The sequence below is a fragment of the Bubalus kerabau genome, chromosome 9 (genome assembly GCF_029407905.1).
Source record: "Bubalus kerabau isolate K-KA32 ecotype Philippines breed swamp buffalo chromosome 9, PCC_UOA_SB_1v2, whole genome shotgun sequence".
Taxonomy (NCBI): domain Eukaryota; kingdom Metazoa; phylum Chordata; class Mammalia; order Artiodactyla; family Bovidae; genus Bubalus; species Bubalus kerabau.
The window spans coordinates 97,517,575-97,533,113 of NC_073632.1; the positions used below are offsets into that span (position 1 = coordinate 97,517,575).

At 42.1% G+C, this 15,539-nt stretch overlaps 1 protein-coding gene and 1 pseudogene across 16 annotated transcripts in view; one reads left to right on the forward strand and one right to left on the reverse strand.

Moving 5' to 3' along the window:
• SYNE1 (spectrin repeat containing nuclear envelope protein 1) overlaps positions 1 to 15,539 on the reverse strand; it is a 495,794-nt gene that overhangs the window by 160,231 nt on the left and 320,024 nt on the right. For 13 of the 16 annotated variants that reach the window (XM_055536003.1, XM_055535999.1, XM_055535996.1 and 10 more), the window contains 3 exons: positions 8,058 to 8,264; positions 6,374 to 6,547; positions 2,002 to 2,193 (listed from right to left, as the gene is read on the reverse strand). In XM_055536003.1, the coding sequence (XP_055391978.1) occupies positions 2,002 to 2,193; positions 6,374 to 6,547; positions 8,058 to 8,264 (573 nt within the window). The remainder of the gene's footprint in view (positions 1 to 2,001; positions 2,194 to 6,373; positions 6,548 to 8,057; positions 8,265 to 15,539) is intronic. The other 3 variants (XM_055536001.1, XM_055535998.1, XM_055535997.1) reach the window with 1 other exon arrangement.
• LOC129620162 (ferritin light chain-like) lies at positions 13,246 to 13,774 on the forward strand (annotated as a pseudogene).

The window sequence follows — 15,539 nt, forward strand, 5'->3', positions numbered from 1 at the left end:
TTGTCATGCCTCTGTCCCCAAACACTCAAGTGGTTTCTCATTTTCCCCAGAGTAAAAGCCAAAGTTCACACGATACCTACAAGGTCCTTTGCAGCCTGGGCCCTTGTTACCCGTCTGGCCTCTCACCTTGTTCACTCCACGCCAGTTGCTGGGCTCCTTGAAAAACCAGGTAGGAGCCCACCTGAGAGCCTCTGCCCTTGCTTCCCCCTCTCTGAGCCTGGTGAACTTGAACTTCCCTGGTGGCTCAGAGGTTAAAGTGTCTGCCTCCAATGTGGGAGACCAGGGTTCAATCCCTGGGTCAGGAAAATCCTCTGGAGAGGGCAATGGTAACCCACTCCAGCATTCTTGCCTGGAGAATCCCATGGACGGAGAAGCCTGGTAGGCTACAGTCCATGGAATCGCAAAGAGTCGGACACGACTGAGCGATTTCACTTTCACTTCTCCAAGCCTGGAAATCTCTTCCTCCATGTCAATATGGCTCACTCCTTCAAACGTAAGCTGAGGGAGGCTTCATTGGTCACCCTGTTTAAACTTGCAAATCCACCCAGCCCCAACTTTATTTATCTGCCTTATACTATTTTACCTACAGCTCTTATCATCTTCTAACTTAGCATATAATAACACACCTTAATTTTATATTACTGTCTCCCCCAAACATAATCTCTTGAAGATGGACTATATAGATATATACATATACAGATAGATTTTGCCCTTGCTCCTTCACTCTATCATATAAAATAGTGGCTAGCACATAGCAGCTTCGCAATAAACATTTGCTTAATATTTGTGTAAGATAATAGTTATAATATGTAGAGATGAAAAACAAACAAAATCAAAATATTAGACACTACTAGTATGCAAGGTGCATGCAGAGAAATCTGAGTGAATGTGTTATGAGTTTCTTATGTTGATCTGGAACAAGAATAAAATAATGACTTAGAATTTATTAGGTACGCATGGTAAAAAGTAGAGAGAAAAAACAAAGGAAAGCATTCAACCACCTAGAAGCAAAAGTTAAAATGGAGAAAGAAGAATAGAAAGAGCAGGACAAAATAGAAAAAAAAAAAAAAGTATAAAATTTCAAACATATCAGTGATCACAAAGAATTTAAATAGATTAAACCTGCTGTTTAAAAGTCAGAGGTTTTCTGATTAGATATGCTTAAAACCAACAAAATACACCTAAATGTTCTTTATATGAAACAAATCTAAAAAAATAAGGACTCAGAAAGGGTTAAATCAATGGAAAAGTGAAAGATATACCAGGCAAGTATTATCCAAAAAAAAAAAAAAAGCTCTAGTCGTCTAAAACAAAAATCACTATAGGGAAACATGAAGGACACTGCATGATAGTAAAAATGTTCAATTCGCCTGGAATACATGTCAAGTCTAAACCTGGGGGCACTAAGTAAAACAGTCTATCTGAAAAGTAGAACATAGGAGACATAAAGGAGAAATATAACACTGCCACAGGGTATCTTAATCTATGATTTAATCTATGTTTAATCTATAAACATTTTCTTTTCAATGATACAGCTGCCTGCTTTTGGTAATTATTTTCATTTTCTTTTCTTTTCCTATGCTGCAATTTCCAGGTCTCTGGATTCAAACAACTCTTACAAAGCCTATTTGGAAACCTATGCCAGGGACTTCCCTGGTGGTCCAGTGGCTAAGACTCAGAGCACCTGATTCAGGGGTCCTGGGTTCGATCCCTGGTCAGGGAACTAGGTCCCACACGCCACAACTAAAGACCCTACACATCCCAACGAAGACTGAAGATCCTGAGTGCTACAGTTAAGACCCAGAGCAGACAAATGAATAAATATTAAGAACAAACAAATAAAAAAACTACGCCAGAATGTGTGTGAAGCAGGTACGTACATAAGTATGTGCTGTTCCCCAGCCATCCCCTTCATGTGTCCCGTGCTCAGAGGGCAGACTAGTCTTATGCAAAGATGAGCCTCTCTGTAGCGCCACACTCATGGTGTGGCTGGAGCCTCACCTGGATGTGGAGCTGTCTGTCCTGCAGCGCCCTCTGCAGCTCCAGGAGGCTCCCCTTGAGGGTTCTCAGCTTCACCGCCAGCTGCTCGGCCTCGTCCTTTGTGTGAGCCTTGCCCTCCAGCAGCAGGTTTTCATTGTGGACCGAGAGCTCTGATAAGGCCACCACCTTCTGCTCTATTTCCACCAGCATATTCTAGGACAACAGAAATAAGGTTGAAACTGACACAGCCTGGGCACCTCTGCAAAGACCGCATCTCACAGAGAAACCCACTGCTTCATTAAGTCTTTCACCAAAACAACATGCCTCCAGGCTTGTTTTTATTCCCCCTAGTTTTTGTACAACCTTCAAGAGTGGTATATAGGTTTTAACAATTCTTTGAGCCTCCTAATTTTTCTCTTATTTAAGATTAGATATTATACAAAAAAAAAAACAAAACATAGGGGAAGCACATTTTATACAGCCAACAGATAAGGAGAAAAGACCAGGCCTTAGCGTTACCCCATTATGACTGTTCTATTATTTTAGTGTTAGAGGTGGCCCCGTGGTAAAAGAATCCACCTGCCAATGCAGGAGATGCAGGAAATCCAGGTTTAGTCCTTGGCTTGGGAAGACCCCCCTGGAGGAGGACATGGCAATCCACTCCAGTATTCTTGCCTGGAGAATCCCAGGGAGCCAAGAGCCTGAGGGCTACAGTCTAGGGGTCGCAGAGCTGGACATGACTGAGTGACTGAGCATGTATGCAATGCATGCTTGTGGCTAATAATAGTGAAGACATCACATGACCAACTCTTTGTGTCAATTTAAAAAGGACTCTTTTTTTCCAAAGAAAAATGTTTTGAAAGGGAGTTTTCCCAGACTAGTGCTCTTTTACTTGATTTTTATTATTTTTGTTTTGTTTTGTTTTTTGGCCATGTCACCTGGCATGCGGGATCCTAGATATTCAATCAGGGACTGAACACGTGCCCCCTCCATTGGAAGGGTGGGCTCTCAACCACTGGACCACCAGGGAAGTTCCCCTGTTTTTATCTTTTATACAACGCATTTTTAACTTCACATTTCTGAAAGTTTTCCTAAGAATTTCACATTCACTTTCTAGTGTTACAAGGTTTTTTTCTAAAATGGAGGCTAAATCCAGGAACGAAGTGGAAATAGTCTCCCCACTTTCCAAGTAAGATTTAAAACAAAAACCAAAAACCGAAAAACTAACAAAGTCAACCAAAACAAATAACAACTATATTATTTTCTACAGAAACTGTTCTGTTTTTCTATACCTTAAGTCTGAACTCTTTGAAATGTACTTTCTAATTTATATTCAATTATATATTAATAAGAAAAGATTGTACAAAATCAGAATCACTACCATCAGCTTCTAAGAACATAAGTGAGATCCCCAAACCTAGAACTAAAAGGAAGAGTGAACCTTTTCATGAAATGGGCCTTAAAGGTTCATTTCTTGAGGATTACTTGTGAGGAACTAATATTATTCTGTGCAGGACTGCCTTTTCCATTAGGCATGGTTGTCACAGAACTGAAGGCCCCTAACACAAGGGGCCCAAGAAAATGTCTTTCGTTTAAAATCAGAGGAAAAAATGATTAGGATAATAATTAATATGTAATGATATCACCTCAGGCTCCCCAGGTGGTACAAGTGGTAAAGAACCCACCTCCCAATCCAAGAGACATAAGGGATGTGGGTTCAATCCCTGGATTGGGAAGATCCCCTGGAGGAGGGCATGGCAACTCCCTCCAGTATTCTTGCCTGGAGAATCCCATGGACAGAAGAGCCTGGTGGGCTACAGTCCACAGGGTCGCAAAGAGTGGGACACGACTGAAGCAACTTAGCATGCACCCACGACAAACTACCCTAGATTACATTAGCCTCTGTACTCAAAGCAGTTACAAAATACAAATATAACTTTTAGTATTTCTATAGAGGAAGAGAGGTTCATGGAAACAAAGTACCCTGGGCCCCAAAAGTCATAACAGGACCCTAATTCCATATAATAGCCACAGCTACGATTATACTACTGGGTCAGATGCCAGAGTTATTTGCATGAGGAACTATCATGTATTTGTGTGATTTCATAGGCTCTGAGTTTTGAAAAATATTGCCAAAGTACCACTTCAATACTTCGTAAGAGTCCTGAAACATATTATCTCAACTATGCATCTTATGTATAACTATAAAAATAGAGACATCAAAAAGGAAGAGGTGGGAGTAATGATGAAACATAATTTTGAAATGCTAGTACATGTGGTAATTTCAAGTGCTAGAAGGCAAGGCTAAAAATACATGTCTCTTTTCAGAAAAGTAACTTTAGAAAAGATGATATAAGAAATAGAAAACACTCACACACGGCTCTCTATTCTCTACCATCAAGGCAGAAATGCTTTGAAGACACATAAATAAATTGTCCACAGACTTCCCTGGTGGTCCAGGGGCTAAGACTCTGTGCTCCCAATGCAGGGGGCCCAGGTTTGATCCTTGATCCGGGAGCTAGATCCCACATGGTGCAACTACGACACAGCATGGCCAAATAAATAAATAAAATAGTTTAAAAGTTTAAAATTATAAGTTGTACAAAGAATTAAAAAACCTAAATTATAATAATATTAAAAAACCTCAATCATAAGGGATGACCAGAATGATACACTATGTATTAAGAAAAGAGATGGCATTCATAACTAATGGCTGTGCATATTTCCTTCCATCCCACATGTATGAAGTCATGTACACTGATATTTAACCTTGCAGATTAGACTGGGTTTTCTAGAGACTTGCTGGTTAAATGAAAAAGCTTTTAAAACAAACTTCACCCGCCCGTAGTGTAAAGTGTACTATGATGATACTCTTTGAAGTCAATGACTGGTACATGGGAGTTCAGCATCTATTCTCTATGCTTTATATGTGTGCTTGAATGTTTCCATAATAAGGAGGTAAGAAAATAATATTACAGTAAAAACTTTGATGTCATTACCCCTTACATTAATTGCTAAAGACTGCACGTTGAGGAAGGAAATTCTCTGCCCCAGAAGACAACCTTCCCATGTTGAGTCTGGCTGCCTATAACTACAGTTTTGCCAAGTTTTCCAAATAATATTTCTGAATTAAAACCAAAATTGCAATGACCCACCTATTCTGTTGTTTATCCACAGTCCTTGATACTAATTCTGTGCATTAGGTACTTATATTCCTTATTAGCCACCGAAATGGACTCTGTTGGAGAGGGAGAGGGTGGGAAGATTTGGGAGAATGGCATTGAAACATGTATAATATCATGTATGAAACGAGTTTCTAGTCCAGGTTCAATGCATGATACTGGATGCTTGGGGCTGGTGCACTGGGATGACCCAGAGGGATGGTATGGGGAGGGAGGAGGGAGGAGGGTTCAGGATGGGGAACACATGTATACCCGTGGCGGATCCATTTCAATATTTGGCAAAACTAATACAATATTGTAAAGTTTCCAAAAATAAAATAAAATTAAAAAAATAAATAAATAAATCTGACATGAGTTCGAGCACGGTCCGAGAGATGGTGAAGGACAGGGAAACCTGGCATGCTGCAGTCCATGGGGCCGCGAAGAGTCGGACGCGACTGAGTGACTAAAAAACACCAAATCTTTACAAAAATGTCCTTCAGGAAGCTGAAAATTTTCTAAAGAGTAGATACTGTTGGTAAAATTTTCAAAAGACTAAGCCCACATCTGGATTTCATTTAAGCTTTTATAAGATATTGTTTTTCTCCTAAATATGTAAAGTATATGGATTGTGAAAAATCACATATCCATACCCCAGTTTGTTACCATTACACTTTTTTGTAGTTAAAAAGCATGTCTTGTGGGACCTTCCCTGGTGGTCCAGCAGTTAAGAATTGGCCTTGCAATGCAGGGGATGTGGGTTCGATCCCTGGTCAAGTGTGTGTGCGTGTGTACTCAGTCGTGTTTGACTCTTGGCAACCCCATGGACTGTAGCCCGCCAGGCTCCTCTGTCCATGGGATTATCTTGGCAAGAATACTGGAGTGAGTTGCCATTTTCTCCTCCAGGGGATCTTCCCAACCTAGGGATCGACCCTGTATCTCCTGTCGCTCAGGCATTGGCAGGCAGATTCTTTCCCAGTGAGCTACTTGGGAAGCCCCCTGAGATCCCTGGTCAGGGAATTAAAATCTCACGTGCTAAGGAGCAACTAAGGCTGTGTGCTATAATTACTGAGCCCACATGTTCCGGACCCCATGCGCCACAACCAGAGAATCTGTGCTCCCCAACGAAAGATTCTGCATGCTGCAACTAAGATTTGACGCAGCCAATAACATACATTTTTAAAAAGTCTGCCTAATGATGTTGGCATACTCCTTGGAGACCATTTTTGTACCTGGCAGTCCACTAACTGGGCCTCCATGTCCATGGGCTCCTTGGGTGACCCCAGGGCAATGTCCAGAGTGGCCTTCGTGCTCAAGAGCCAGTGGTCCAGCTGATCAGCTTCACAGCGATACCTGTGCAGGGCTTGTTCCTGTCTCTGTTCCTCCAGCTGATCGTTGAGTTTCTCCTGATGAATTAAGTAGGATGGAACACAGATCATCCTGAGGCAAAATCACCAGGACTCAACACATAGAGCAATGGTCCCCAGCCCTGACTGCACACCAGAACCACCTGTGAAACTTCAAAAACAATCCCCGGTGTTTAGACCACAGTACAGACTGGTAAATCAGAATTTCAGGAGGTGAGCCTCAAGATTAGTATTTTTTAAAAACTCCTACAATGATTGTATGCCTGGAGTTATCTGTTCTTAAATAATACACCTACAGAACAAGGCAGATAATGTGGATGACAGAAACTGGTCATTGGTGTAAGACAGTAGGTAACTTGACTTCAAAGTTTGGGAAACTGTAGGGTGTAGTGGGGAGCATGGCAACGGAAGAACATACTTGGTGCACAGAAAAGGGCAGAACCATGCAGCTTCCGGCAACTCATCTCCTACAGGAAGGAGTGGTCCCGTGCTGTCGCTTTCTAAAGCACAGGCAAAACTTCAAAAAATTTGGATCTCTGAGGATTCTTTAGTGATGGCAAATAATCCATATTTTTGTTAAAAATCCAGGCCAATCACTTCATTTCACAACTCCACATGGGTTTCACAGACTGGGGACAATATCAATGAATTAAAAGGGTAATTATTAAGATACTCAAGTATTTTACTTTAAAAGTTATTTTATCAATAATTCATTATTTTTAATTAATTTTTATTAAATTGTTTAGAGATTAGAGTAGAAACATTGATTTAAAATTTCTCCAAACAGGAAAATATATGGATACATGATTTGATCAGCTTTAAAATAGATAAAACTGGAAATATCCTGTGTCCCTAACAATAGGACAAAAGTTAATTGAATTATGGTATAATCCGCAGCTAAATAACATAATGTTAAGCGGATAGCAATAACTGATTTTGTGCTAGAGAAGCTGCCAGACCCTAGAGATACAAGGACACAGACACTTCATCAGATCAACAATACAAACATCATACATGTTGAAGGCCAGGAAAGGTAAGAGAACAACAACAACAAAAGGAAAATAACTTATTTTTAACACGTATGGTAGTGTAACTAAAATTTATCTATTGAGTATTAAAGTTACCATCAGAACCAGAACTGCAAGAATATTCTCATGAATTAATGTGCTTGAATTGGCTTCCAGTGACTAAGGATTTATTTTTCACAGCGTTAGCAATGCTATTCATAAAAATGGTCTTATTTAAACATAGCAAACTATTATGCAAACCTTCTACAATTCTTCCCCACAAAGCTCATGTCTACCCAGTATTGGCTCTCCGCTGCCTCAGTTCTGCAGGCCTGAAATGAGTCAGAAACGGGTGAAGAGACACATTCATGGCTCCACACGGACTCAGGGCTCTATTCACGAGGCCGTGCACACACAGTATACCAGCTTCTTTTGAGTGGGAAACAATAGACATGTCATCACGTAAGTAGCTGGACATACTTGTCAACCCAACCTCAGGACTTAATCTGGACGTGAGGGGCACCCCCAGGGTGGCCTGTTACCTCCAGAAGCTGCCGCTTCCCGGATGCCTTCATCTTGATGGTGGACATTCGCTCCGCCAAGACAGTGAGCGTGGACTGCAGGGCCAGCTGCTCTGCCGGCTCGGACTCCGGGGACTCGGACACCAGCTCGTCTGCGAGGGCCGACTGCAGCTCGCTGATCTCCTCTTGGAGCATGAGGATCTCATCCATCAGAGCCTGAGGGGAAGACTGTGGAATCACACTCCTGTGTGCAGTTTTTTGCACTGAGGAATTGTGGCACTTAGCCAAGCTCACTTGGAAGTCATTTAACCAACAAATAGGGGGCCTTCTAACCTAAGTTTCAAAATGACATTGCCAGACTGAAAGTCAGGAAGTTTCTGACTTTAAGATCATCTGCATCGGTAACTTAAAGTTAATTAATCTGGGCAAATCAATTAACCTGGCTTTCAACAGGCTTGTCTGTAATCTGATGGGGCGCGGGGGGTGGTATGTGCAATTAATTCTGAGTCCACAATTCTGTGTTGAAAATAAAATTCATCACTTTCTTCCTCAACGTGACTCCTCCCACTCCAAATTTCCCTGAGTCTGGAACAAGGCTGCATTTTAATCGCAAACTCATATCCTACAGGCAGGAAGAATCTGTCACCTGCTTCTACGCCGTTGCCCTCCCCTTACTTTTCTCCTCTCCCCAGGTCTAAAATTTGAAGCTTCTCAGGGCTACTTTCTAGACCCTGTTTTCTCTCTTCACAATCTCTCCCAGGCCTTGTCCATTGCCAAGGCTTTAATTCCTTTCTAACACTACACTACACTTAGGTAGAACAAAATCTCCCACTCCAAAAGGTCTCTGGCATGCAGATTATTTTGAGCTGAGAACAATCAAGGCCCAAAAGACTTAGGAAAAAACTCTGACCTAACTACCTAAAGAATCTAACTCGGAGACATTTGCAAAGAATAGGAGTGGGTGTGGTGAGGGAAACTCTTATGGAGTCCACTTTGCATCCCTCTGTCTCTGAATGGCCCAGCTAACACACGCTTCCCAAGCATTTGCTTGGTGTCTCCTCGGGCAATTCACTTCTGTGTTAGACAAGAGCCCACTCTCAGACTCTGGAAGGGGTCCCCCTTCCTGCAACACAACTGCCTTCACCTCCAAAACATCTTGTTTGTCTCCTCTGCTCCCACCTAAGTCACAACCATTTCCTTATCTGAATTGCTCTCATAGTCTACTGGGTGGAGTATCTGCTTAAACCCCTTTAAAAAGATAAATCAGATCCTCTCACTCCCTTGCTTTACAATACTTTGTGGCTTTTTGCCTATGAAATAAAATCCAAACTCCTTACAGTCTTCATGCATTCTCACACCTGGCTGCCCCTGGTACCAGGCTTCCTTCTTGCTCACAGCATCCCTGCCTTCAATCACTCCAAGATCCCCACTGCTTTCTGCCTCAGGGCCTTTGCACATCCTATTCCCTCAAGGTTTGGAATGCTCTTCTCCTCACTCTCCTGAGATGGGTCTCTTCCTCCATGGAGCCTTAGGTTAACTGTCTCATTTTCAGAGAGGCCTTTCATGACTGCTGCTGCTGCTAAGTCACTTCAGTCGTGTCTGACTCTGTGTGACCCCATAGACAGCAGCCCACCAGGCTCCCCCATCCCTGGGATGCTCCAGGCAAGAACACTGGAGTGGGTTGCCATTTCCTTCTCCAATGCAGGAAAGTGAAAAGTGAAAGTGAAGTCACTCAGTTGGATCTGACTCGTCTCAACCCCATGGACTGCAGCCTACCAGGCTCCTCCATCCATGGGATTTTCCAGGCAAGCGTACTGGAGTTGGGTGCCATTGCCTTCATGACTACTCATTCAAAAAATAAAACAAAACTCTATTGCTGTCTTTGAATAGCATCCTATTTCCTGTTTAACAGTCATCACAATTATACACTGCATTTCTCATTTTTTGTATTTTATGATTTGCTCTTTAGCTGGAATCTTTTTTTTTTTTTCGTTTTTGTGGCTGTGCCATGCAGTTTCCCCAATCAGGGATGGAACCCGTGCTCTCTGCAGTGAAAGCACAGAATCCTAACCACTGGGATGCCAGGGAAGTCCTTAGCTAGAATCTTGACAGGAGAAATTCTTATTTGGGATTTCAATGACGCATTAGAAAAAAAAAAAAAAGCCCCTCCACAGGAGGGACAATCATGACCCAAGTGAAGAATCACTGATTTTATAGTTGCCAATATTTCATAGTTTGCAGTATACCCTACTTGCATGATTCCCATCTCTTCCGCAGGCTTCGCTGTGAGCCAAGTGCCTCCTCAGAGTGGGCTGTCAAGAGACATTAAAGCCAAAAAACAGACCCTCTTTTTTCCCTAATATCAGGATGTCATCATGTCCAATCCCCGTTTAAGTAAACTATGATACTGAAGTATGTATATACATCTAGAAAAGTACAGACAGTAAGTGTACAGTTCTGTGAATTATCACAAACTGTATCTCCTCATGCTCCTGCACCCAAACTGAGAAAGTGAACATTCCCAGGATTCTACAATCCCCTTGGACTTCATCCTGTTACAGCCTTTCTGCTTTCCAGAGATTACCACAGGGCGGACTTGCAAAGCCATAGATGCTTCTGTCTGGTTTTGAGCTCTCCAGAAATAGAGTCACTCCTGACGTACTGTCCTGCGTCTGGCCTCTCTCACTCCCTCCACGATTGTGACTATGCAGGCAGAAGGAGCTGACCCTTTTCAGGGTTGCATTGCATTCCTCTGTCTCCTGGTTTGAGGGTCTTGTCCATTTAAGCCTTTCTAGTGGTATCTCACACAGCTTTAATCGATTTCCCTGATGACTTCCCTGGTGGCTCAGATGGTAAAGAATCTTCCTGCTATGCAGGAGGCCTGGGTTTGATCCTTGGGTCAGGAAGATCCCCTGAAGAAGGGAATGGCAGCCCACTCCGGTATTCTTGCCTGGAGAATTCCGTGGACAGAGGAGCCTGGCAGGCTACTGTCCATGGGGTCACAAAGAGTCGGACATGTAGTGTGAGGGGGTTTCTGGCTTCTAGTTCTGTTCCACTGACTCATGTGGTGTTTTTGCTAATATAACACTCTCATAATTATTAGTTTTATGTCTCACTCTCATTTTTCAATTTTATTCATCTTCTTCAAGGCTGTCTTGGTGGTTCTTAACTCTTCATTTTCAATATATATTTTTTCATACATTTACAATATATTTTAGAATTATCTTATCAATCTCTACCAAAGAACTTGCTAGGATATTTTCATAGGATTGTAATAAATTTACAGGCTATTATTGCTTGTTATACATTCAAAATGCTTTTCATCCAGTAAGTTATTTTCTCCTATTTTATAATCATTTTTGGTATTTGATTGCCAAAAATATAAAATTCATATCATTTGGTCTGTTTTAAGGGCTTCTCCATAACTAGTCTGACCTATTGTCCTTTTTCCTGCATTGATTCTCTGTACAAGATGAGCCCCCTTTGCTAATGCACACCACGTCCACTCTCACTCTCTCATTCTATGCCTTTCCTCACATGTTTAATAGTGCCTCCTACCCACTCCTGTTACTATTCCAAACTTTCAAAATCCTTGTTTTCCCAACAGATCTGTTAGAGTCTCCTTTCATTTACCTCCCACCACTGTAACACACAATCATCTCACTGGGTTATGTATAACGTGCTGGTAATTCACTTCACCCCCTAAAATCATGTTAATGAAAAAGTCTATTTCAGCTGTGAACACAGTAGGCACTCTGCATATCTAGTTGAATTAGTTCCAATTCATTATAGACAAAACAGGTATCTGAATCATAAAGCAACCAGAAAAAAAAAAAATCTTCCTCACTCATTTAATCTCAGTGGATTTGACCAATAAGGTATAGAGTGAAGTGAACTACTTCCTTTTCAAACTCATAATGTTGTAAAGCAGCTATATGAATGTCCTGAAGTAAGGGATAAAGGAATTAGGAATCCTAGAACTGCTAATTTCCATACTGTTAGAGTCAAGCCTCTCTGTCCATGCTTCAGTTTACTCTCAAGGGAGAGTGGATATTTTGGGGAAGGTTGTTAAGTTTTAACTTCAAGACCCACTAGGCAAACTTACCAGGAGATGGGATTTCCTTTTGTGGTGATGTAAATGTTTTGAAACCAGATAGAGGGGGGCGATTGTATAACCTTGTAAAAGAACTAAAAGTCACTGAACTGTACACTTTAAAATGGTTAATTTCATGTGATGTTAACTTCAATCTAAAAAACAAAAAAATCCAGCAGTTGAATATGTCTTTGATTTGTAACTCTTTTCAACTGGTGGCCAGCTGCTTCCTTTCCTACAGCACCTGACTCAAAACTAAGGAGAGGAGATGAAATGTTCCTCTTTGTGTTTCTAACTTGTGTTTACAAGGAGGGCATGTGTATGACCAGTCTGGCTTAAAGTACCTTGGGCTTTTCTAAACTGACTCTGGGGAGAACACGGAGTGCACGTCTGGTTCAACAAGAAAGGAGAACATGAATTTCATTGTGACTTTCATAACTGTCTACACAAGCTCAGTCCATCTCAAACTTTGAGCAGTTACATATATTAAAGAAACAGAACCAAAATAACCTCAGAGCTCTGCCTCCAAACTACCACTGGGTTCAGGTGGCAAAGATAACATACACCCACAAAGGGTTAGCTGCCCATGATAATGAAGGTCCCGTAACACGCAGAACAGCCACAAGTCAGCTCATGAACTGCACTGATGTCTCCAAATTAAACCTATTGTTCAATTTCAAGAGGGTAACAGGAAAGGCACAAGACTCCACCCAAATTCGGTAGATTTAGACAGGTGTTTAGAGGAAAAGCATAGGAATTAGAATAGTTCTTTAAAGAAACATTACTTCCCAGAGCATGTTGGGGAAAAGAAAAAAATAAAAGTATTTTTATTAACCTTTAGAAAGTACGAAAATCATATTGGCCCCTCTTACCCACATTCCATTGGACTTTATTTAAAAAGAGTAATTCTCAAAGTGTGCTCAACAGTCCCATAGATCTGTCTCTTGCTTCAACAGTGATTGGACAGAACAGATCCAGGGACGCCCCTTGCCCCAGCCTCAGACCACCCTCCAACCTTTTTTCCAGTCGCAACCTTTAGCATCAGCCACTCAGCTGTCCACGATCACCGGGACCAGCCACCATTTGTTGAGTTTAACTCCTTATTAACGATCAACCATGAGCTCTCAGATTCGTCAGAATTATTCCACTGAGGTGGAGGCCGCCGTCAACTGCCTGGTTAACATGCATCTGTGGGTCTCCTACACCTCCCTTTCTCTGGGCTTCTGTTTCGACTATGACGATGTGGCTCTGGAGGGTATGGGCCACCTTTTTCTGCAAGTTGGCCAAGGAGAAGGGCGAGGGTGCAAAGCATCTCTTGAAAATGCAAAATCAGTATGGCAGCCGTGACCTCTTTCTGGACGTGTGGAAGCTGTCTCAAGATGAATGGGGTAAAACCCAGGATGCTAGGGAAGCTGCCCTTCTCACAGAGAAGAACCTGAGCCAGGCCCTTTGGGATCTGCATGGCCTGGGTTCTGCCCGTGCAGACCCCCACATCCGTGACTTGCTGGAGAACCACTTTCTAGATGAGGAGGTGAAACTCATCAAGAACATGGGCGACCACCTGACCCACTTCCACAGGCTGGCTGGTCCCCAGGCTGGGTTGGGCAAATATGTCTTCGAAAGGCTCACCCTCAAGCACGACTAGGAACTTGTGGAGACCAGTGGCCATTGAGCAGTCCCCCTAACGTCAGGGCTGCCTCAAACCCCTCTCTGCAGCCACTAGGCAGCTTTTTAACACTCAGGAGCCCTCTCTTAAGCCTTGGACCAAATGGAAACAATAAAGTGTTTTTGCAGCATCAAAAAAAAAAAAAAAAAAAAAAAAAAACTAGAGTAATTCTATCATATCTTAGGATTTTTAAAGTATCATTCCAGAAGCCAAAAACCAATTTAGATATTATGATACCATTAGCTTTCCATGTAGGCAGCACTGTCCCAGAATTTGCAGAATTTAGGTACAGACAGCAAAAGTTAGCAAAAGTAGGTCAGATGGAAAATGTTAGATTTGTGGTGAAACAAGAAATTATACATTATTTATATTTCCTTCCCTCTCCTTAGAGCATTAATATACTTGTTAAGTGCAAATGCTGGCTAAGCACTGAGTTAGAATCACATCTCCTCAGTGCTATAATTGTTATAGCATCACCCCTCTCAATTTAGAAAGGGATGAAAATCATGTGGTTGGCCTTAATGACAAGAAAACTCACAGGATAGCTTCTAATTTATAATGCTTAGCATTAATGTGCAATTTTGAGTTTTTGCCATTAGATCCCTTAAACAAAATAATAATTCTGCTGTACATGCAGTTTGTGTGCGTTTTCATACTAATGCCTGAGAGGCAGGGTGATGCTGGTGCTTGGGAGTTAATTTGCATCTTAATTCTGAACTCTGGAAGGTCAAGGCAGACCACCAGGACCCTACTTTCAGTTCATAAATGCTGTGGGACCCAGTGAAGGGTCTTTGGGAGCTGTGGTCTGTCACCTGGGACACAAGAATGATGAGCCCTGAACAAACACAGTGATCAGAAAGTACCTGAAAGTAGAGAGAGTCAAATTTTGTAAACCGGGACACTGACTAAGCTGTGACACTGAGATTCACTCTAATCAAGCCTTTGGACGACTTCTCCTCAATCCTTTTTGTGCGTGCATGCTAAGTTGCTTCAGTCATGTCTGATTCTGTGCAACCCTACGGACTGCAGCCTTCCAGGCTCCTCTGTCCATGGGATTCTCCAGGCAAGAATACTAGAATGGGTTGCCGTGCCCTCCTCCAAGGGATCTTCCTGACCCAGGGATGGAACCCATGTCTCTTACGTCAATCAGGTTCTTTAGCACTAGTGCCACCTGGAAAACTCCCTAATCCTTTTTGGTTGCTTAAAAGAAGCTGTAATCAAATGCATGGATGTTCTCTGGCTAGTACAGGTACAGTGAAGGGTTGGAGAGGTGAGGGGCAGACAGAGCCCTGGGAAGCACACTGGGGCCACCCAGAGAGCCCCCTCAGGTGACAATGAAGTGGATGTTGACAATTACAAAACTGAGGTATCAGTTAAAAAGGACCGTGGTGCTCAGGGGAACACAGCATGGTAGTAACAGAGACCTAAGTCCCTGACTGTCCTTGTGATCGGCTTGATCCAAGCAAACAAAGGTTAGTTTTAATTTTGTATTTTTATAGCACCCTCCCCAAGCCAAATGGACTGTGGGTGATTTTAAGATAGCAGAAAGACCAAAAGACAATCATTTTACCAAAACAAAGCCTGTAAAAATGGATGCTGTACACTCTGATGTCTATCTTAAGAAGCTACGAGAATGTCAAAAACCCGAAACCACTATTTCTCAATACTGTCTCTAGATGAATTGTTTCCACTTTTGTGTTAATACTTCAAGGCCCTTTATTGTAAAATAGTACAATTTTATCTT